This window comes from Medicago truncatula, chromosome 5 (genome assembly GCF_003473485.1).
Source record: "Medicago truncatula cultivar Jemalong A17 chromosome 5, MtrunA17r5.0-ANR, whole genome shotgun sequence".
Taxonomy (NCBI): Eukaryota; Viridiplantae; Streptophyta; class Magnoliopsida; order Fabales; family Fabaceae; genus Medicago; species Medicago truncatula.
In genome coordinates, this window is record NC_053046.1 from 40,819,951 (window position 1) to 40,844,297 (window position 24,347).

Genomic DNA, 24,347 nt, shown 5'->3' on the forward strand with positions numbered 1-24,347 from the left:
GGCCTTATTCAAATTGAGGGCATACTATTTCTTCGTAGAGATAAATTGAGAGCCAGTATTCGCATAAACACACATTACCAACATTTGTCTTTGTTTACTAAATACTCATAACATTTTTCCTGTTTTTTTATTTCAAATCTTCCTACTTCATTTCATTCTCATATTGCGGCGGAGGCTTGCTTAATATGTAATCTTAACTGTTTGATACACAATCGTCATGCGGTTCTTCTAGTTTCCAATGTCTTTTCATATTCTAAAATGGATTTGAAAAGTTCTGAGACGTTGCCTTTCCCAAATTCCCCCCATCCTCCCTTTTGGTACTCCTTCCCTTCCTCATCCTTGAGCATACATCCAACTCTCTGAATTATCTCTAGAAATATGGTTGGCCTGCACATTTTACACAAGTAGCAAATCAACACCAACAATATTAAACAAAAGTACTAAAACACACAATACACTATCAATTTGATAATTTAGGCTCCGTTTGGAAGCGTAGGGAGGGGAGAGAAGGGATTTGGGAAGAAAAACAAGAGGCATTTTAACTACTATTTCAAATTTATTAGCCAATTGAATCAAACCACTTGATTATAGTCTAAGTGGATCTGTTATTAATGAAATCAAGACTAATAGTAAATAAAATAACAATAAAATGGTATGTATGTGATATGATGTGAATATGATTCAAAAAGATCATTACATACCTATCACCAATAGGCTTAGTAAAAATCTGAAGCAAAGTACCCTGATCATCTCTATCAACCAAAATCCCAAAGCTCTTCACACTCCTTAATCTGTTCATCATTCAAAACATCCCCAACACGATTTATCAAATTCCTATAATAAGTAACAGGAGGAGAAGGCATAAACTCAAAACCACCAACACCACTTTTCTTTCTCATTTCTCTCAATGTCTTGAATATATCCTCCGACATCAACGCCACATGTTGTAACCCTGCACCTTCGCTGTGTTCCAAATAAGTTTCTATCGGACTCATCCTTTTCGTCCCGTAAACCGCTCTCACTCGTACCAACGTCTTCTGATATAAACTCAGCAAACTCGTGAAAACCGGTGAATTGTTTGATGTACTTCAACGCCGGTGAAAGCTCTGGTACGTTTCCGACGGCATGGTCTAGTCGTCGGATTCCGAAGTCTACTGATAAGTTAGATGAACAGGTTCGAAACCAGGGAGGAACAACAGGTTTTGGTTCTGGTTCGGGTTGTTGTAACTGATGTAGCGTAAAACGACATCACCGAAGAGACGGACTTCGGAGAGTTTGACGCGGTTGTTAAGGACGACAGCAGGAGACGATGGTACAGCACCGTGGTTTACGCTTGTGGTGAAGGCGAGTTCTGCGTTGTCAACCTCGACAGCAACGGCGCGGACTGAGAGGCCGTGAGAGGCAGAGAAGGCAAAGCAGGCAGGGGCAGAGAAGGAGGGAATGGAGGCCGTTGGGGAAGGTGAGGAGAGTGAAATAGAAGGGGAGTAAGCTGCGGAGAAAAGGAGATTGAGGTCGCCGGAGCGGAGGAGGTAGGAAGCATGAGTTAGGATTCCAGTGGAGAGGTCGGATTTAGCAACGATTGGCATTCCGAGTCCGTGAGAGAATCGGCGTGCGGTGTTTGTTGCGTCAGTGCACCAGAACTCGACGTGGTGAAAGCGTTTGAATTTGAATAAGTCTGATTTTGGGTTGGCTCAGACGAAGTTTTTAAATCCAACTAACTTGAACCCGGTTTGGGTTCGGGTTTCTGTTTGATTGCCCATGGGATGCCGTAAGCAGGTTTTTGTGACTGCGGTTAGTTTGGTGTGTGTTTGTTGGAGTATTGTTGCTATTTTGAGGTTGTTGTTGTTACTGTGGTGACTTTAAATAGATCTAACAAAGATATGACTCTATTTGAGAGGGAAACATGCTATCCGATCTATGACTCTATTTGAGAGGGAAATTTTCTAACAAAGATATTTTTAAATAGATCTAACTAACAAAGATTTATGTTGTTTAACGGTCATCTCTTGTTTTTTATATTACTGTTTAATAGTCAAGTCTATAACATAGTTATAAAATAATGGTAATGATAAGAATTTAAAAAAACTATGGAGCCCCTAATATGAACATCAATTTAAAGGGACATTAGTGGATCTCATTAGTTTACTTGCTATAATTGGTCACAATTATAAGTGGTACAAACTTGTGGGACCAATTGACATTATTTACTATTTGTGTTGAGAATAATTGCCTTAGGAACACATGACTAAAAACATCACGTGTTTACAAACCCAAGTGTTACGAGTCTTTATTTTTTGTATAAGGCAGGACAAGAAGGTAATTTAATAAAATTAAAATATTGTACAGAATAATGTAAAGAGAAAATATAACATGGATAATGTGTTCATAATGTTCCGTTAATCCAATAGCATGTTTTATCATTGCAATAAAAAAAAATAGTGAAATGCATAGTGTGTCAGACCAATGTGATCACATACCTTGTGAATCTCAGCAAGCAAAATAAGAACTGAATCATTCTCAACTTGCAGATTGTTTGTAACACATGCAAAAGAGGGAGTGTGCCACAGAAGCTGCCTGTGCCCGAAAAAGAAAATAGTTATACAAAAATTAAATAAACAACAATTTTTCTGTTCTCTACTTAGCAGTGGTCATTCATGAGTGTAAAAATATCTTATCAGGGTAGAACCCAATTAATTGACAACAACGCTAACATCTTACACCACTCACTATCAATGACAATACAGCAAGGATTTTCATAAAGTATATTTCAAGCTTATGACCCCTAGTTACCTATGAAAGAAAAAATAACATATGCACTATACTTTCAAGAATATCATGATTTCGTGTATGGTACTAATCTTTAGTGCATACAGAGGGGGAAGGAGGAAACCACTAGGAATTACTTTTCTGCGAGCAGCGTCCAGGCATGGTGAAGGCTTGCTCCAGTCTTTATCTCCATACCTACACAAATAACAGGTGATGGCAAAACGCCAAATTCATCACACAGTTTTGGACCAGCTTGAAACATCCGCTACACCAGTAACAGGTGATGCCAAAATGTACGCGTCATTGGAAATTGTTCAGACAGGAGCCGGAAAGTGTACAGATGGTGGCTGGAAAGTGTACAGACGGTGAATGAGCTGTACAGACGATGGCAGGAAACTGTACGGTACAAAATAACTTGACAGCACGCTGTGCCCCGTATAGATGATTTGAAAATTCTGACAGCAAAAGTACTCAGTCAGATTTGCTCAAGAGTTGTTTGCGGAAGTAAGTAGATTTTCCTAAGTCAGGAGCTCTGATGCTGTGTAAAAAATAGGGAGAAGAAATTCTCTGAAAGTGCTTGAGTGAGTAAAGCACTCAACAACCATTTTATACACTCCATAATTATTATTACATGCTATGCTTACAAGGAGAAATAAATAAATACAAGACTCCCTAAATACATTTCTAACACGAACCCAAGACTACATGAAACTAACTATTTCCAACATGTTTATTGTGTTTAAAGTATCTTTTCTAGCTAAATAGTAAAATCTAAAACATTTGTTATTTAACTGTTTACACATGTTGATTTATGTCTAGTTGGCTCAGTATGAGAACAACCTTGTTCCATGGACTCCAACCTCCCACACACCACTTGGTCAAAGAAAGGATGAAAAGACCAATGGAGATTTGCATTGCAGTAACCCAATGACTTGTTGGAAAAGAAGGAGGAACACCAAAGATCACAACATGAATTATGCAGTTCTTCTAGTTTCCAAAGTCTTCTCATATTCTTCAATGGATTTGAAAAGCTCAGAGAAATTGCCTTTCCCAAAGCCCCCACATCCTCCCTTTTGGTACTCCTTCCCTTCCTCATCCTTGAGCATGCATCCAACTCGCTGAATTATCTCTAAAAATATGGTTGGCCTGCATATTTTACAAAGGTCATCATCCCCCAGTTTACAAGACAAAAGTACTAAACACACAACACACTATCAACAAATCAATCAATTTTAATCCTTATATGCTGATTTGATTACTAAACTACTCCTACCTATTCTGACATTCTTCTAACCTCTAAGACTATGTAGGGAAAAAAGTTTTACATTAGTTTTGTAAGGATATGATATGTTAATCAAATTGTAAACAATAACGACAAACTTTGGTATAGTGCTTATAGGCATTGTTCCTACTGTTCTCTACTAAAAATATAGTATGACCGTCACCAATAATGTTAAAAGGATGTCTTTTTTATATAAAAAAAAAATATCTCTTTGTGAGAAGAACAGCTACCTATATCGCTACATCTAAATTTTGTCCAAACTAACAATATTAACCAATATTCCCCTTGAAAATTAAAGATCATTACTGTATTATGAACCAGTTTTGAGTTGACCATAGGCCGATTCCGTTAAGGTCCAAATGCCGCTAGGTAGGGGTTAGTTGCTAAGCTTAGCTAGTTACTATATTATTGGATAAAAAAGCTAGTAGCTTGATCATGCACAAGAATCAATTGGACAATTCTTGAGTTCGAGAATAATATTTGATCAAATTTTTCTTATTTCCTGAGTGAACTCAAGATTTGTCAATGGTATTTCTCCTAAAAAATCAAAGGGTTAACACCAAAATTGGAGATTGATCATAATAGTCCGTAAACGTGGTAGATCACTTAACACAAATCACGTGTAATGTTTTTTTGGCCCATGAGTTGCATAAGGAGTGTAGTATTTTGCATTGTCAATAGAGACTGTTTTCAAAGAATCTCAGGGCATTATAGTGGTTTTCTCCTCTCAACTAGGCATTTTACATGCACAAAAATCAATATCCAAACTTTGAACTACTTGCTTACTAGACTAGAGCCGCCGTTGCTCAAGTCGTCTAGAGTTGGTAAAAACAGTGTAACATAAGAGAAAGGATGAGGGTTTGTGTACAAGATAAATCAACTAACTAAAATCCTATGCAGCACCATGCACAATCCAACTATTACAAAACCATCAGATTCAATGCACTATTAGATCTAACAGCTAAGCTGCAGCACTGCAAAGGACGAAAACAAACAAAACAAACTACTATAATAGTCTAAGATGCGATAATAATTATCTGGATTCCGGAGTTCCTGCGGAGTCCAGTAAAGTCTAGCTAGTTATTGTTCTAGATAACAATCAAACTCAAGTGCGCTCATATTCATTCAACCTTAACTAAAACTTATTAACCGGTTGACTCAAACCATTGATTATATTTGAAGTTGGTATGCTACTAATAATGAATTCAAGTTAATAAATTGGCATGTATGTTATATGTATGATATGAAATGATTCAAATAGAGCATATATATAATATATATACCTATCTCCAATGGGCTTAGTAAAAATCTGAAGCAGAGTACCCTGATCATCTCTATCAACCAAAATCCCAAGCTCTTCACACTCCTTAATCTGTTCATCACTCAAAACATCGCCAACGCGATTCTTCAAATTACGATAATAAGTCACCGGAGGAGAAGGCATAAACTCAAAACCACCAACACCACTTCTCTTTCTCATTTCCCTCAATGTCTTGAATATATCTTCAGACGCTAAAGCCAAATGCTGAAACCCGGCACCTTCATTGTGCTCCAAATACGTTTCTATCGTACTCTTGCGCTTTGTTCCGTAAACAGGTTCGCACAACGGAAGCAACACCGTTTCATCATTGTTCGCCAGTGCTACTGCGTTCAATCCACTCTCAACATCTTCAGCTGTGAACTCCGCAAAGTCGTGAAAACCAGTGAATTGTTTGATGTATTTCAACGCCGATGAAAGCTCCGGTACGTTTCCGTTGGCGTGGTCTAGTTGCCGGATTCCGAAATCTAGTGATGAATTAGATGATTCACCTGAAAGAGTTTCGAAACCAGGGAGGAATAACAGGTTCTGGTTCTGATTCGGGTTGTTGTAACTGACGTAACGTAGAACGACGTCGCCGAAGAGACGAACTTCGGCGAGTTTGACGCCATTTTCAAGAACGACGGGAGGAGATGATGGAAGTGCGCCGTAGCTTACGCTGACGGTGTAAGCGAGTTCCGCGTCTTCAACTTCGACAGCGAGGGCGCGGACGTTGAGGCCGTGGGAGTTGGAGAAGGAGAAGCAAGTGGAGGGGGAGAAAGTTGGAATGGAGGCGGTTGAGGAAGGTGAGGAGAGAGAAATGGAAGGGGAATATGCGGCGGTGAAGAGGAAATTGAGGTCACCGGAGCGGAGGAGATAGGAAGCGTGAGTAAGGTTTCCGGTGGAGAGGTCGGATTTGGCGACGATTGGCATGCCGAGTCCATGAGAGAAACGGTGTGCAGTGTTTGTTGCGTCGGTGCACCAGAACTCGACGTGGTGGAAGTGTTTTACTTTGAACCGGTCTGTTTTTGGGTTGGTTCGGATGAAATTTTTGCACCCAACTAACTTGAACCCGGTTTGGTTGTGTGTCTCGTTGGCCATATGATATTAATATATTATGAGTAAGAAGGTTTTTTTTTTTTTTTTTTTAAGAAAAATGAGTAGGAAGGTTTTCTTCTTTTGTCTTTTTTGAGGAAAATGGTAAGAAAGTTGTTGTTATATGGTGAGCTTTGTGTGTCTTTCATAAGAGCATTTGTTACCTATTTATATAGGGTAGAATGTGATTGATGCTTTAATTTTGTCTTTTTTCAACAATAATATTTATAAGAGTAAATCATTAAATTGGTTCTCGTCTTTGTAAGTTACTCTAAAATTAGTTTATGACTCTATTAATATTTTAAAATGCTTCTTGTCTTTATCAAAAGTTTATCAATTAAGTCTTTCGTCATGTGACAAAAACATAGAGACGGAGATTTAATTGAGAAATTTTTGATAATATTTCAAAATAGTATATGTCTCTGTCAAAAGTTTCTCGATTAAGCGTATCGTCATGTGACAAAAACATAGAGACATAAATCTAATTGAAAAACTTTTGACAAAAACAATGACTATTTTGAAATATTAATGGAGTCGTGGATTAATTTGAGAGTGACTTATAAGACAATGACCAAATTGGTGGTTTACTCTATTTAGACAATCTCAACCTTTATCTCTTGTTTAATCATATCACAAATTTATTCCATATATCTTATTATGATTTCTTTCTCTCTTGAGGATTTGATGCAGTTACTGCAGGACGTTGTAATAAACCTTGGTCATCTGATCTAAAGTCAATAGAGTTATGAATATTTTAGTTAACTTTAATAGTTTATGGATCAAATTGATGATAGAGTGATAGTGTGGCAATTAGTGATAGTGTAGCAATTAACTTAACCATTTATTCAATTAAAACCATGTGTTTATAATTCAACGAATCAAAAATTAGATTTTCATCTCCAAAATCTTTTGTTGGAATGGAAAAAATACATTATTAAAAGAGCAGTGTGATTTGAACATTTTAAATTTGACCATGTATTTTGATGCCATATAAAAATACATTATTTATAATTATTATTTTACTAAATAAAGAGCAAAAAAGTACTAAAAAACAAAAATCATATCTATATTGTGTGTGTTCACAGACATGTAGTTTCGGACACCAAAAAAATTTCGACATAACATTTTTTTATTAAAACACATTAGACATCTATAAATCAAGATATTACTATAATATCACATCGTATGAGTTGTTGAAAATTAGTGGGTTGATTATATATTAAATGTTACAACCATGACTTTATATGTGCATGATTAAAAAGAACACCGTCATGATAAAATTGTTTTTTAATAACAGAAAATTTTGAGTCAATTATAATAAAATTCAATCATGACCTTTGTTTGTGTACACAAACACGGACACCAGAAAGTTTTCAACATAACATTTTTTTATTAAAACACATTAGACATCTATAAATGAAGATATTTATGTAATATCACATTATATGAGTTTTTGAAAATTAGTGAGTTTATTATATATTAAATGTTACAGCCATGACTTTATATTTGCATGATTAAAAAAACAACGTCAAGATAAAATTATTTTTTTATAAAAGAAAATGTGTGGGTTCATTATGATAAAATTCAACCATAACCTTCAATGAGCAAGATTAAAAAATAACCGTCAAGATAAAATTGTTATTTTTTTGAATAAGAGTCAAGATAAAATTGTTTTATTTTTTAAGAAGGTCAAGATAAGATATATTTTTTTTACATAAAGGTCAAGGCAAGATTGTTGAAATAGTAAGATTCAATATTTTTTTAATAAAAAATCTGAAATACCAAAGCTCCCTAATATGGTTTGGGAATATACAAATTTTCAATGAAACGAACCTTGAGAAATTTTCACAAATTTGCCTCTAAAATGTAGGGGTCAGATAATTTATCCTTAAAATTTGTGAATATACAAAATAGTCTCGTATTTTGAATTGTGTCAAGCAAATTGTTCATTTTGTTAACTTGTGTGGAAAAATGTTTGTACTATGCTTGAAGGGGGTCTTAGCATTCGTTATATCAGGGATACTACTAATTTTATTGCTATTAAAGAAATTTTATCTGTCATCAAAATTATAGCAAAAATGGTAGGAAATGTTGGTTAGAGGCTTAGAGCTGTCTTTGGTGAACTCATTACAAATTCCAGAGGATATTCACACGCGTACATTTGGCCACGTTTCACTACGTATATATTTGTAGAGATGTTTTAAAACCCAATATAACATTTTTTTTGGCTACGTAGATAATTGTAGAGAGCCTTTAAAACCCAAGTATCAATATCTGACCAAAGTAATTATTGATAACAATTTGAGGGTGAACGAGCATGTCAGAGCAATTTGAGCAAGCATGTTGGTTTGAGTGTGAAGATGTAATATTTATGGTTCTTATGAAGAAAAAAAAAACACGTAAGAGAGACCAATTTGAGGTTGTTTCATTTTAGTAAACCAAAAAATAATAACTTTGTGGCATCTCTAGTATCTAGTATTATTGTTTTAATGCAGCAGCAGACACTTGACACTGCAAGTCATCATCAAATAAATATGAAAAACTTATATAGGTTTTCTAGAAAATTAAACAATGCATCAATGTTAAATATGGTATAATCCCATTCAATCCAATGGGGTCAAGAAAGCTCATATGAGATTTTTACTGTTGTTAAAAGTTTCTTGTTGTATTACATTTTTGTCAGAAAAAGGTACTCCCTTCTAGGGTAATTATAACACAGTTTAATTAAGCAACTGATGAAATGAAAAATCAATTAAGTTTACACACTCAATCAACAAAATGGTATATAATTACATTCTCTAATATTGAAAATTTTGCTATCTTGTACATGTTTGGTTATTATCATCAGGGCTGATTGAAAGAGTTTGATCCTTGTTCGTGGTGATGATTGATACCTGGCTGGCTAACCACTGGAATATCCAAGCTGCTTCCATCAGTTTCTGGCGTTGCTACTTCCCTTACATCGGATATCCTTGCCTCCGTCGCCTGAATATCACTCCATTCATTGTCCCCAACTGGCTGAATGTTGTTTACCTGGTCTGTTGCCATGTGAACTACATTCTCTGCAGGGATAGGGTTTGCTCTAGAAACACTTAGGCATGCTTTATCCACATTTTCTTCAGTGGGATCAACATGCTTTGTATCTGAGCATGACTCTGTCTTCTCCACAACTTGAGTTGCATCAATGTGTTGCCTGTTAACAATTAAAAAAATAAATTATGCTATGTCAAATTTGTTTTTCTGATACTCCACATCTCGTAGCTGGCATACAAATTCAACCAAAACGTACTCGTAATTCATAAAAGACAAACAAACCATCTGAAGTTTCCATTTAATTCTCTAGTACTGAAATATAATAAATACTTCCATCTTTATGTTTGGATTAGGTGGGAAAAGAAAAGAATACTAGTCAACAAATATAATTAACATGGTTATTAGTATCTTATGGTACATGTGTGTCTCGATTCAGTACAAAATTGAACTTGAACCTAATCCATATGAATTTTTAGTGTGTATCTATATTGAACATGAATCTCATCTTGAATCCGGATTCATTGTGGACGATCCTGATTCATTATGATAAATCCTGATACACTACGATCGAGTCCAATTCACTCTAATGAATCACCATCTATCCTTAGTGTAGCCTGCCACGTTTATTGTCAACTTTGTATAGCCAGCCACTTTTTTTATCATTTGATTTAAGACTTCAATCTTGAATCATTTTGAGATTAGTAGATGATACATTAGTTTATAGGTTTGCTATGTTGCTTGTTTTTACTTAAAAATGCCATAATTTTATTGGTAATGGATCTTACGATTCATAAGAAGATTTGATTCGGGATTCCGAAAATCGATATTCCAATTCACAATTTTGATAACCGTGATTAACAAAGCTTCAAGCAAGGGATAAAGAAAACCGGACGCTGACCTTTGAAGTTGTGCTTTTAGCATGTTAACATATGCAAGAAGTTCCTGCTTCTCTTTTGTTGCCACTGATTCTCTCTGTACAGATTCCTTTATCCTAGCTTCAGCATTGGCCTCAGCAACCCTGACCTTCTCTTCCGCTCTTACTACAGTTGCTTCTAAGATCACATCATGCTCTCTAGCTTTTCCAAGTTCAGTACGCCACATATTTGCCTCCTTAATAGCAGCATCTCTCTGATCGGTTAATTGCTCTCTTTCTTTGCTTAAGCATGTAATTTTTTCTTTGTACTCCTTTAGCTACAACAAACAATTTAAAACAAATAGAATATTCAAGAAATTTCAAAGCAAATAATGCACATAGTAATAGCTACATTGTTGTCAATTGCGGAAAATAGCGGTTCATTCAAATAACGATTTGTTAACATGTCGCAGAACCTCTATTCGATAGCATTTTGTACTAAATAGCATATCGCAGAACAATAACGATTTGTTCAAATTCCGCTGCGTTATAGCACTATAGCACCACACCGCTATAACCTCTATCTGATAACATTTGTGCTAAACAGCATATCGCAGAACAATAACGATTTATTCAAATTCCACTACAGTATAGCGTTATAGCACCACTATAACCGCTATTTAACAACATTGGCCAAAGGTCACTCATCCGAAACAGTTTTTCAAGAGTTGCTCAAATTTCTATCAGCCAAAAATTAAAGCATACCTTCTGTGCATACACCTGCTGCTGCTTCTCAGAATCTTTTCTCAAACGCTCAATTTCTGCACAAACAATTCTCCGTTGCTCATCCATAGTATAAGCAGCAGATGCTGCTGCCTCAGCGGCTTCGGCAGTCTCAGATAATTTATCCGCTATTTCTGTTATAGTTGAATCACGTGCGCGAAGGTCTCGAGCCAAATTCTGTAGCTCCTCATCCTTAACTCTTAGTGTTTCCTATTAGTAAAACAGAATTTTCAGACTGAATCCAAAGCAATAAAGAACCATAAAGGCCCAAGATAACGATCTACATCCCTATACAAATATTCCTTGTCTAATTACAAATTTCATTTTCTCTATTTATATATCATATTTGCATTTCTTCTTCGGAACCTTTGCCACTAGATTCAAACCCCCCACCCGCCCCATATACTGAGAAAAGGAGAAATTCACTGTGACACTTTTTCTTTTTCCTTTTGCTTCCTTGTTCTCTAAACAAGAGAACACAAACCAGAAGTGCATGAAGGTCAGAGAGCCAACAAACCAGCGATATAAAGGGTGGGCCTATACTATACAAACTCTAAAGCCGAAGAGAAAGATTGAACCGTTTATAAAATACAAGCAATGCAGTAACAAGGAAATACCTATTTCTATTGTTTGCTGCATGACATACAAAAAATCCTTGCTATGATTCAACTACAGGATTCAGCCATACTGTGGACCTTGCCACAGCCACTATTCAATTTGATGCATTGCATAAAAAGTATGACAATTAAATTCATAGAATCATACACTCGATTCTTTTAGGTTTCTTTTTGGAAAATTTTCTAGCAAAAAGGTATCCAATCAAAGCTAAGCTTGGATAAGCTCTAAAAAGTAACTTATATGTTCTTAAGAAGCTACACATTTCAACATCTCAGAAAATCCCTAAATTTTCATTTTCTTTTGTAGTTTTTTCTAATTAAAAAAACAATTTATCTCAAATTTTATTATGATCCCATTTATTGTGTTTTTCTGAAGACTTTGATTATTATTGAAGGTGAATTTGATGTTAACAGTGAAGATCCTAGCTGCTACCATGTAGACCTGAGACTGTATATGCCAGCCCCTTTCAATTCCTTAAGGTTTTATTAATTGTTATTAATTAAATATTAATTAACCTATCCTTGCCTCTCTTAAACCTGCAATCAATGAAGACGATTGAATTGTGTGTCCAGGATACTAAGAGTGATTGAACTAATTCAACAAACGTTCCTTCTAACAGTATAAGGTATGATGGAAGCAAATACTAGAGAGATGGCAATTGACAACTATTTACAGATTCAACACATGAAGAAGCAACAAAAAGAATCCAACAAAGTCCAAACCAAACAAAGATAAGGAAAAAAACACAAAGGGTGTACTAAAGCCCAGCTTTTAGAGAAAATTCAACAATATGCATATTAAGATTGCAGACACAGTATATACTAAAAAACTGAAGGTAAAAATATAAGGATCTTCAACCCTGCGTCGCCATCATGAAAGCTGAATGCACTGAAACATAAAGAAAGATAGAACAAACCAAGATGAGGGTGTACCTTCATGATTGTTAAATCATCCATAGGACCATCAGTAGTCCTATTTGGCATCATTCCAAGAGCATTTCGCAAAGAAATCTGCATTGCCGCTTCAATTTCTTTAGAACATTCCGAGGCTGTGGAGTTGGCTGCAGCAACAACAGTTGCAACAGTTCCTAATTTTGTAGAACCATTCCCACTTAAGGAATTCACAGCTTCTTTATGAGCTTTTAGAACCAACTGAGTGGCACTGGTGTGAGAGTAAAAATAAATCAGACAAGGAAATAATTGCAAACTATTAGACAAGAAAAATTGCAGAAACAGTGCAGTAATCATACAAATTGATCCATTTTAATGGAAAGCAAGAACACAATAAGAGGAACATAGAAGATTAAGCTAAACTATGGTATTCAATGGGTCTCCCTTTCCAAGAAGAAGCCTATTAACGTGAGTATAAAAAACATATAGTTGATAACCCTTAGGCTTTGTTTGCGAGTTTGGAGGGCAAGGGAGGGAAAGGCTTGGGAAAAAAAGGAATGAGCAAGTGGAAGAAATAAATGAAAATGGGAGAGGAGGGCTTTGGGGGGTTAACTTTTCTTCATGATACAAAACCCTCCTCATTTGGAGGAACTAAAAAATTGTATTGGAGGAGGATTTTGGGGGGTTTTGGAGGGTTAATAAGAATTTTTCAAAATTAATCTATGTTGCTATAATATTTTTAAAATTAAAAATAAAGTAATCATATGCATTAAATTATCATTCTCTAAAAAACTACTTTTTAAAATTTTTTGAAAGATTTCTCTATTTTTCCTCATATTTTGCACCCCTCAAAGCCTTACCTTTCCTTCCCCTCCAAACTACCAAACAAAGCCTTAGAAAATTATTGAAGGAAGATACTACAGTAAAGAACATCCCATAATTTTAAACAGGGCATGGAAGTGTAACGTTCCTTGCGAGTTTTAGCAAGAATTTAGTGAAAGTAATGAGTAACTAAACGCATAAGTAAACCTTACTTTTACGCTCAGTTTGGAGCGAAAAAAAACAAACTGAAAATTTGGACGGAAAAAGGAAAGCACAAAACTCGAAAAAATCCTCCGTCGCTTGGCGTCCCGTAACAGTGAGCAAGGAAGGAAAAATGTTTTGTGGCCCTCACAAAATACACCTCTCTCAGAAGGAGGAAAACAGCCGGCAAATAATTTCGTTTTCTTTCTCTGATTTGAACTGTCTTTTTGTTATATTTTAGTATTTGGAAGGTATTTTTGTACAATCAAGCAAGATAACAAAAAAGTTATAACTTTCTTTCCTTTTGTTTCCTCTTCTACCAAACAACTAAGCAATCATCTTATTTTCTACTCTTTTTCCTTTTCGGAAGCTAAAGGAGTTTTTGGCTCAAGTATGTAACTACACCCGCTATAAATATCTTATAAATTGATGTTTTGTACAAAAGAACGTTAGTGCCATTTAATTTCATAATATATTGCACATCAATATGAAATTAAAAACAGGGAGCAGAAAGCCGGGGATTATGAACATACTGCAACGTTGACACCCATGCTCGAGCTGCACCAGGAGTCTCTGCGCATAGGAAGTAATCCTTTTTCTGTGGTGTCCCGATATCTAAATGAGGAAGTTAAGATGCAACGAAAAAAGTACTTTTGATACATACATTACCAGTATATGATCTGTACGATCAGAAAGTTATAAGAATATAAAATGACAAAAAAGGATACAAATGCAGCATCCGTCATACTTCGGTAGCCCACTGTGATACACGGAGATAAATCAAATTAATATAAAACAATCAAATCAAAAAGTAGACATTCATGAATCATATTAGAAACACCATCCTTACTTGAAATTCACAGGAGATACAGTAATGGTGCTATTTGCATCAAATAGAATAGTTCCCTTAACAGTTGGCTCATTTCTTCTTAACCTAAAAATCAAAGAAAAATAACAGCACAGATGATCAGCATCCAAAATGTTACTACTTTTCCATACACAAAAATAATATATGAAGCTTATTTATATATAAACCTACTTGTATTCCATTTTCCCAGTTGTTGGATCCAAGATCACCCAACGTTCGTTCCATTTCCTCAGCTGTCACCATAAAAATAACAAATTTTTCACATAAGCTAGCTAACATTCAAGGGAAAATTCAAAGAGCGTAGCATTTTATCCTAAGAACATCAAAACAAGATTGGATACTCAAAGGATCACAAACTATGAAGCATGACAGGGACACTAACACATCACAACTGATAATAATTCGTAAAAATGACATAATTCAATGTAATCACGTGTGTTGGTATCTTATGCTGACACATGTCGGACACTAAGTGTCGATGCTTCAGAGATCACAAAACCCACAACACATTTGAATTACAAGGTAATCATAATTCCAATAACACAATAAAAATTGAAACTCGAAGATTAATAATATGAAAAGGGGCAATCTTAGTAATTAAACAAAAATAACACAATATTGAATATTGATCAACAAAGTGATTAATTAATCAAAAAAAGGAGGATAAGTTAATTACAGTTTCGGATCTCTTAAGAAGTGGACCCTGCAACAGGTTTCTACCAGAAGCAGAAGCTAGCTGACGCTTGATCTTCTCCAAACTATTCTCTGTGTTTTCAACAGCACGCTGTGACATTGCAAATTCAGCTCAGTTTTAACAGCGTTCGAAGAGAGAGAGGGAGAGAGAGGGAGAGAGAGAGAGAGTACCGGAGAAGCCATGAGGCGTAGATCAACAACTCTTGTCGGAAGCTTCAAAGTTTCAAACCCAACAAAGGGTTTTTGTTTTTGTTTTTGGATGATACTATGTTTCTTCAGATTTGCTTCTTGTTCTGTTTTTTGTTTTTTTTAATGTGGTTGAATATAAATACTATATTATTTGAGACAATAAATTATTTTCAAAAATTAAATGAAAATAAATAAATTATTAATTTAATTTAATATAATGGGAAAGATCGAGGGGAAGAAGACTTGTTGGTAATTTAATCTGCGCTGACTAGTAGTTGCTTGCACTTTGCTTGATGGTGTGTGATTGTCTTGATTGCTTGGTAGAACAATAATTATATTTTTTACTATAAGAAATGAAAATCAATTCATGTTTATTATGAAAACTAAAAATTAAGGTATAATTTTGTGTTTTCTCCTTGAAGTAAATTTTACGGAAATATGTAAAAATATTATCTATTGATTATGGAGAAGAATAGAAGGATGACAAATCAAAAGCGATTTGTATTTAATTTCACTTTATAAAAGATCATTTTTTTAAACAACAACATAACTAAATAGGATAAAAGTTTGTATTTTTTTCTTATAATCTAATATTATAAAGAAAATAACCATTTTTTACTCTTTTGGACTATCCTTTTCTCTTTCTCAAATACCCTCCAATTTAAATGCAAATAGCACGTATATAGATAAGAGTAAATTCTTGTCAAAAAAAGAAAAATAGATAAAAGTAAATTCAAATACTAAAAAGACTTAAATGCACTTTTGATTCCCTAATTTTAACTTAATTGGAATTTTAGTCCCTTTATTTTTAAACTGTTATTTTGGTCCCTATTTTAGATTAGTTGGAAATTTTTTAGTCCTCCATTAATTTGTGATTTGTCTGGCACTCTCAATAATGACGCGACAGTGATGTGGTATGTGTATGTTTGATTATTCATATTCCATGTTATTTTCCAAAATAGTTTAAAATACATAATAAAAAACTAATTAATCTAAAAGAAGCCCCAAATTACGCTTTGCCCCAAATCAGTCGGATTTAGAAACCAAAAAAAAAAACATATAACAACCAAAATAAATTGCATTGTATAACAGCATCATGAGTTTGCCGACGGTTTGGATAATTGGCAGAAAGTGTTATTACATAAGGAAAAACACATTGGTGCGATCATTGTAACAAATCAATCACGTTTAAATCACTTATTAATAGTTAATTTGACAACAATTGAGTGATTTTACTACATTCAAAATCCTACTGCAAATAAATTTTGCAGCAAGTTCAAAGTTCTTGAGGATACGCCTGCACACAATTGCAAATACATGTATTATCCCAAAACATAAAAGCCAAATTAAATCGTTGACATTGTTCGCACGAGGATGAGGGTGGTGATGATCACGTTTAAGGGGAAAGAGGGAGAGGATGAAGCAGAATATCAAAGAGGGTCGCATTTATTTATCGAAGAGGATTCAAACACAAAGCTTCTCCTTAAAATTGAAGAAATCTTTTACCATTTCTTCAAGTGTTTTTGGGTTGTGACTTAATATTTTAATTTACATCTTGGTATGAGATTATACGAAAATATTTTCTCTATACAACTAAGTGCGTCGCAAACTCCGGTGAAAATCTTAAGAATTTATAGTATGAAAAAAGTTTAATGGATGTTAAACAGGGTCGTGATAGATGACAAAATACTTCCTCGAAATATTTAACAATGTTGGATTCGAACATAAAGCTTCTCGTTAAATTTGAAGAAATCTTTTACCATTTCTTCAAGTGTTTTTGGGTTGTGACTTAATATTTTAATTTACATCTTGGTATGAGATTATACGAAAATATTTTCTCTATACAACTAAGTGCGTCGCAAACTCCGGTGAAAATCTTAAGAATTTATAGTATGAAAAAAGTTTAATGGATGTTAAACAGGGTCGTGATAGATGACAAAATACTTCCTCGAAATATTTAACAATGTTGGATTCGAACATAAAGCTTCTCGTTAAATTTGAAGAAATCTTTTACCATTTCTTCAAGTGTTTTTGGGTTGTGACTTAATATTTTAATTTACATCTTGGTATGAGATTATAAGAAAATAATTTCTCTATACAACTAAGTGCGTCGCAAACTCCAGTAAAAATTTTAAGAATATATAGTATGAAATTTTTTTTATGAATACAAGTAAATAGAGATGATAATAATAGAGAGAAGGAGAAGAAGAGAGAATAAGAGCAGTATTCTTATTCACTGATGTGTATATCAATGTTATAAATGAGCTCTATTTATAAGGAAATATAGTAGCTTATGAATTAAGCCCAATAACCTAGTAGTATGGTCCACTAACACATTTGTTATTTGGACATCCACTATTAATATTTATAACATAATGGATGTTAACCGAGAGAAAGAAGAATGATCATGTTCATAAAGTGATTGCAAAACACCATATCTATCAATAATGTGGATTTAAAAATTACAAAGATATTAGAATAACCCATAAGAAATTCAATTGCAAAATCTTAAAAGATAATTATGAAAAGCATTATGGTATCCCTCGATTAAACAAATTTGATGAAATTGCCAGATAATCAAATAGGTGGTTAAAGAATGATATATTAACTGCATATATTGTATTGCAAGTTGGTGATTGAGATTCGCCAAGATGTTATGTCCTTTGATTTAGATTTGTGCATCTGTTTTATATAGGTCAAATATTGAACTCATTTGTAAATGAAATCAAAAGTTTTGATTTTATTTTAAAAGAAAACCTTAAACAACAAAATTCCCATAAACATAAAACATATATTGTCGTCGGGTAAGCTCTCACATTTCTACACCAATAATTTACTTCTATTTAGTTCGATGTATCAATTACTTACTTCGATTTTGTCATTTGAAATTATTATTGTGTTTTTTAAAATCGTGGTATTTTCATCACCTTGTCGTTAGATTAATCTAATTACCAGTAATTATTGTTTAGAGAGGTTAAAATAAATGCAGATTAAGAGTATCTAGATTCCAAATACTATTCTCAGAAAAATTGCATTCAATAAAGAAAAAATCTTCAGACTTGAGTGATATTTAAAACAATAAGAAATTTTGACCCTCGTTAATATTGAAACATCCCTTAAAAATGATGTTTGACGGATGTTTGATATTACAGGTGGAGTAAGCTGCTAGTAATTCATTTTATAAGGTAGACAACAAAGTTAGAAAAAATTTAAAGACGTTACTTTGAAAGAACAATTTATTGTTGTGATATTATAATATAATAAATCAAGAGTTGTGATTAAATTTGACTCATAGGAGAGAAAATTTGATTTGAATGAACTAAATGTTGAGTCTTGTCATTTGGTTCACCATCCCTAATAACTATGTTGATTCATTATTGTTTATCAGAGTCTTCAAATTTTTCACAGCCTACCCTGAAACAGAAAACATTGAATATGATAGTAAGATATGGAACTAATAAAGTCAAATGAAGCAATTTGACAGTAAATCACTTACATTTAACATCTTGACGCCGCACTAAGTGCGACTTTACCCATTTAGGCAGTGGCCAGAAAACCTATGTGGGGTTATGTTCGAAAAACAATACATGTCACGATACTAATATCATATAGCCATGCACCTCAAAGCATAACATTCTTCAAAGAAATTACAATCAAATCTATAAAAAGTTAAAGCCATTTTTTAAGTTGTAATCATTACGAAGTCACAATGATTTACACATGAACACTAGTCGGTCACTTTCAAAACTTAAATTCATTCTGAATAACTGATGTAGTATTTTTCTATCAATCAAAAGTAAGTATTGTATATCGTCTCCATATAGACTAGCGCGATATTCAAGCCATTCAACAATCAATATTGTTCTAAGTGTATGGATTTAAAATATTTGTTTGTGTAAACCTATAATAACAACTGCAATCTCATGATCAAACAACGAATTCTAACTTTTTAAACGGTATTATCACAATCACTCAACAACATCATTTGTGTCCAAATGATGTCGTGATTTCTAATGGACTATTCAAAAGTCGATTTCCCAAACTATTAAACAATCAGAAAGTCAATCGGATCGTTCAATCGACGATTTCCCAATCTATTAAACGACCCAAAACCATTAAGTTCTTGATTACAAAGTGATTATCAAAGATTAAATCCTATGTCTAGAATTAAAACTTAGATAGATTATTATTTTAACCCTAGATTCAAAAGTATTTGTCAATAACATTTCAAATCTCAAATAAAGCTTTAAATGCAAGAATAATAAGAAGATTGAATAAATAAGCTAGAACCATATATTAAAAGATCAAGAGTTTACATAATGACTTGTTTGAATACCTCAAAACCCACAAGGGTAGATGTAGCTACATATGTCTTTGCAAGCTTGACAAAGGATGAAAGAAAGATGAAGATTTCATGCCTAGATTCATGATGTCTCAACAAATCTTTTGTAGAATCTACTCCTAACACCTTACGTTGTGTTTCTCTCTAGAAATGTCATCTTTCTCCAAGAAACCAAAAATCTCCAAAAATGTGATACCTGTACAAGAAAAGCATGATTCTGTTTGTCTCCAAAAAATGTATATGTCCTTTGTTACTGTGCGGCTTCTCTTATTATCATAGCATGATGCCCTCCTTTTGCTTCTTCTCTCCGGTCAATAAATAAACTTTGGGTCAAAAGCCCAATTGCTTCAATCTCCCACCATGTGTTTGCATTTTCCTTTTTATTATTCACATCAGCTCATGACACACAGGCCAGGTGTGACACATCCACTGGCGGAGCCAGAAAATTTATGGAGCTCGGGCAAAAAATTAATCTTAAATTCACATGTGATATAATATATAAACAGTCATAAATCGAAATATTTTTTTTTATTTTTTTTCCTAAAAGAAATCGAAATAAAAGAGGTTTATCATTTTGTCAACAAAAATACAATTTAAAATAGGGTTATTAATTGAAATTGACCACGTAATATACGTGAAGTCTGAAAATTGACCCTGTAATTAAATAACATGTATTCTAACCATGTAATTCGAGATTTTTGTTATTTATAACATGTAATATACGCGAAGTCCAAAAAAGCAACCGAGAGATTGAATTTTTTCATGATTTCCTAGAGGCGAGTTAAGAACGTTAAAATATGGCTTTAACAATAAAATTATAAATTTTCAACAAACGACAAATTAATTATGAATTTTTATAAGTGTCAAAAGCTCAAAAAACAAAACAATGAAAATCTCAATCTATAAATCGAATTTTGAGCTCATTATTTGCAGAGACATCTATAAAAATACATAAAAAGGATCTATAAAGTTTCATAGCATTTCGAAGTCGTTTAAATTTATTTTGATTTTTTAACTGAAACGTGCAAAATTGAAATTTTGTTCCGCGTAAGTGTATACTCACAAGTGATCAAATTTAGTTCCCTAATTTTGTAGGCATGACTAGAACATGATAAGAACCTTCACAATGAAATTTTGTAATTTTTAAACGAGATACAAATTAATTATAAATTGTTTAATAAATTCATAATTATGAGGGAATAAAAATTCATAATTAATTTATCCATGGTCGAAGAAATTTAATTTTGTGTAAAGCTATATTTTAACGTGAAAAGATTCAACTTGTAGGTCACATTTTTAGACTACACGTATATTATAGGGTGATCAAAATTAAATAAGAAGAAATTCAAGTTACAATGCTAGAATATATGTTTTGTATTTTATTAGGTTATTTTTCAAACATAAAGTATATTACAGGGTCAAGTTGAACAATTAACCCGTTAAAATAAGAGACATGAACCCGTCAATAGTGTGCTAAATAAAATTCCAAGACCTATTTGCGTGTGACAATTTTCAGATTGCCCAAATTTTTCTTTTTGTAAATGTGTTAATGAGCTTTTGGGTTGAGTCTAATGTGCAAAAATTATCAATCGAGCCCGAACGACCGTCTGGGGTCGCCATATAGTAGAACCGCCCATGGACACATCAATGTAATTTACATAAGCACAATCAATTTTATTTTCTTTGCTCCTATGACTACTAACTATAATAATAATAATAAAATAAACTAATTGACTCAATTCATAAATAAAACAACAATTTATTTAAAATGACTATAAATGAAATATTAAACTAATAAAATAGACTAAAAATTTAATTAAAAAGACTCTAAAAATGTGATATAACGGACAGTCATCACTAACACATGAATCATGAAAGGTACATCGACAAAAATGATGTGATTTTTGTCAAGATTAGATAGAAGAAGATGGTCTATTCATTAGTTATTTTTATTGAGTCATGTTTTGTTTTTCTTTCTGTTTTTTTTTTCTTCCATAATGAATTTAGGTTTTGATAGTGACTAACTAGTGTTCATGTGTTAATCATTGCGATTTCAACTTTTCATTGTAATAATTACAACTTAAAAAATGACTTAGCTTTTTTATAGATTTGATTGTAATTTCTTTGAAGAATGTTATGCTTTGAGGTGCATGACTATATAGTATTAGATAGGGCTGGACAGCGGCCGATTCTGATCGGGGTTCGATCCCAAAATCCAGAACCGGCCGGACCGACGAAGAAGAAATAAATAAGCTTCACTCATACTAAAAGTCGAAGAACGGTAGTAAAATACACCGTCTTCATCTTTCTCTTTTTTATGACTTCATCCTCCTCTTTTATTTCACTTCATCATCATCCTCTATGTCATCATAATCATTTGTAGTTGCTTCATGAGATCAACCACTACTTCTCCACTATAAAATATGCAATCTGGTCTCCATTCTTCAACTTTTCTTTATCGCATGAGGTGTTGAACCAATTGAAAAAACCATAGGAGGTAAGACTCACTTCAAATGTATTGTTGTCCTCGTCACTCTTTAGGAACAATGTCGGGAATATTTACTTTCCCGTCTATAGGCGTAGATTCAGTTGATGTTAAATCTCCCATGTGAAAGTTAAAACGCTTTGGAATGTGTTTATTGGAAAAATATTCATTTTCAATGAAATCAAATATGATCGTAAATCTTAATTTTGAATCTGAATCGTATTCAACCTCAATAAAAGTGAGATGGTTCTACAAAATAACAGAATTTGTGTCATTCAACTCACGTCCAAAGATTAAATAAGCCTTAAACACGTTAAACCATAGTTCAGCTAAGAGCTTAATTTGTTTCTTGCATTTGTCACAATGTGTTTTTGGTTTTTGAATGAAATCATGTTCTATTCTTTTGTTGCAATCTTCTCCTCCGGGAGAGTCTTGTTATATTCGTGTTGATTTTGCATCATCACTCTTTCATAAATCCTTCCCTTTTCAAAACTCAAATTTTTGGAGGCGAATCGCTGAGCAACCTTGTTTTCTTCATCATCTTCCATTTGCAAAGCGATCTTCTTTCTTTCATCAAAGTCTTCCATTTTCGAAGACCGAAGGCTGAGTCGGCGCATGTAAGGCTACTGTCAATAGAAGACAATGAATAAGGTAAATATCAGCTATCAAAATCCTTGTGTTTTATAGACTGAATTGTGCAAGAAAAAATTCAAAATCATGCAATAATCAAGTTTGTGTGTAGAACCAGAATGGTAGTTGCAAGGAGAGGATTTAGTATTTAATGTTTGGGTTGTATAAATAAAACCTTGAATGTGTGTCATATATGTTTAAGTAGTAATATCTTATAATAGAATATATAATAGATTTTGTGCTTTTCATGATTTATAGTTATGTTTATGAAAATAATTGATTGGTCTTAATTTTGGTTAATGGTTCACAGGAACAAAAACATTTAAAAAACTTATGAATTCTACGACTTCCCTTTGTTTGTTTTTTATCATCAACGCATGCACTTAGTAGATATGGTTTGGTTAGTTCCAGTTTATCCTTAACCAATTTGTTTCAATTTATGAAGAAATGAAACATTATATTGAGGAATCAAGGTCCAACCGCAAACAATACTACTGTTGTATATCCTAACAAATGCATCAAACTTAATAGCCTGATTGCTGCTTAAGTAATGTCTTTTTAACACCAAAAAGTGTCCTCAAACCCACACCTCAAGTATCAATGGGTGCGAAACATAGAGAAAAGATAACAAAAATTTAATAAGATAAACTAGAAATCACATTAAGTTCTCTATTTGAAACTAGAAATGCCACATACTAAAAAGTGTGGCTTTATTTCTCATATCATAAGCTTTATATACTATTCTTCTGCATTGTGTTGACTAAATTATATTTATGTATAGCATACATTATTGCAGTAAAAAAAAGCAGACTGACGTATACGAGAGTGACATCTGAATGTTTGTGTCCGTCTGAACACTAGTTTCTATAATGTTGATATCTAACATATGTCGATTGGACCAAACAAATGGGCTGAAAGGAATCTGAATAGCAAATACTGTCTTGAAATTTGAATTATTTTAATCTCATTTCCATAAATAAAAATAAGAGCAGTGCTATATAGCACGATGCCCTTTCCCCACGAATTTGCACGACATGCATAAACAACACACAATTTGCTTTATTATTAAGCTTGGAATACTGATGCTAATTATCCTTTTAAAAATACAACAATAAACTAAATATACTAAAACAAAAAAGCAAGCATAATCCAAACAATGTTGCTACGATCACCGTCAAAGTTGGTATATCACTACAGTTCAAATAGTGTTTTCTCCAATGAGATAAAGATTAAAGTTTAAACAATTGAAGAGTTTTTTTAAATATATTTTATTATAGGATTGATTTTTAGTAGCAAACAACACCACTAAAAGAGACACGTTTTTCTCTCAAAAAAAAAAAAAAAAAGAGACACGTTTTGTGTTTTCTCATCAAATAAGAGAGAAAAAAGTTGCCGTGCATCACGCACGAAAAAAACTATCGTGCATTACATCATTATTCTAAAAATAATAATGTTTGCACATTCTGATGGCACAAAAGATTAAAAGAGAATAATTTTATT

The 24,347-nt window shown here is 33.3% G+C and overlaps 2 protein-coding genes and 1 pseudogene across 2 annotated transcripts; all 3 read right to left on the minus strand.

Annotated features, from left to right (window-relative positions):
* Window positions 1-49: 49 nt before the first annotated feature.
* Window positions 50-2,464, minus strand: LOC11433518 (4-hydroxyphenylpyruvate dioxygenase-like; annotated as a pseudogene).
* Window positions 2,465-3,329: 865 nt separating this feature from the next.
* On the minus strand, window positions 3,330-6,461 carry LOC11433008 (4-hydroxyphenylpyruvate dioxygenase). The gene is made up of 2 exons (XM_003617336.4): window positions 5,332-6,461; window positions 3,330-3,912 (listed from the first exon to the last, which is right to left on the minus strand). Exons 1-2 carry the CDS (start codon window positions 6,444-6,446, stop codon window positions 3,741-3,743), a joined length of 1,287 nt encoding a protein of 428 aa, XP_003617384.1. The 5' UTR covers window positions 6,447-6,461; the 3' UTR covers window positions 3,330-3,740.
* Window positions 6,462-9,057: 2,596 nt separating this feature from the next.
* On the minus strand, window positions 9,058-15,531 carry LOC11425834 (switch-associated protein 70). The gene is made up of 10 exons (XM_003617337.4): window positions 15,373-15,531; window positions 15,185-15,292; window positions 14,680-14,741; window positions 14,491-14,574; window positions 14,369-14,400; window positions 14,174-14,255; window positions 12,660-12,888; window positions 11,092-11,319; window positions 10,372-10,664; window positions 9,058-9,633 (listed from the first exon to the last, which is right to left on the minus strand). The coding sequence occupies exons 1-10, from the start codon at window positions 15,382-15,384 to the stop codon at window positions 9,285-9,287; spliced, it is 1,479 nt and encodes a 492-aa protein (XP_003617385.1). The 5' UTR covers window positions 15,385-15,531; the 3' UTR covers window positions 9,058-9,284.
* Window positions 15,532-24,347: the final 8,816 nt, after the last annotated feature.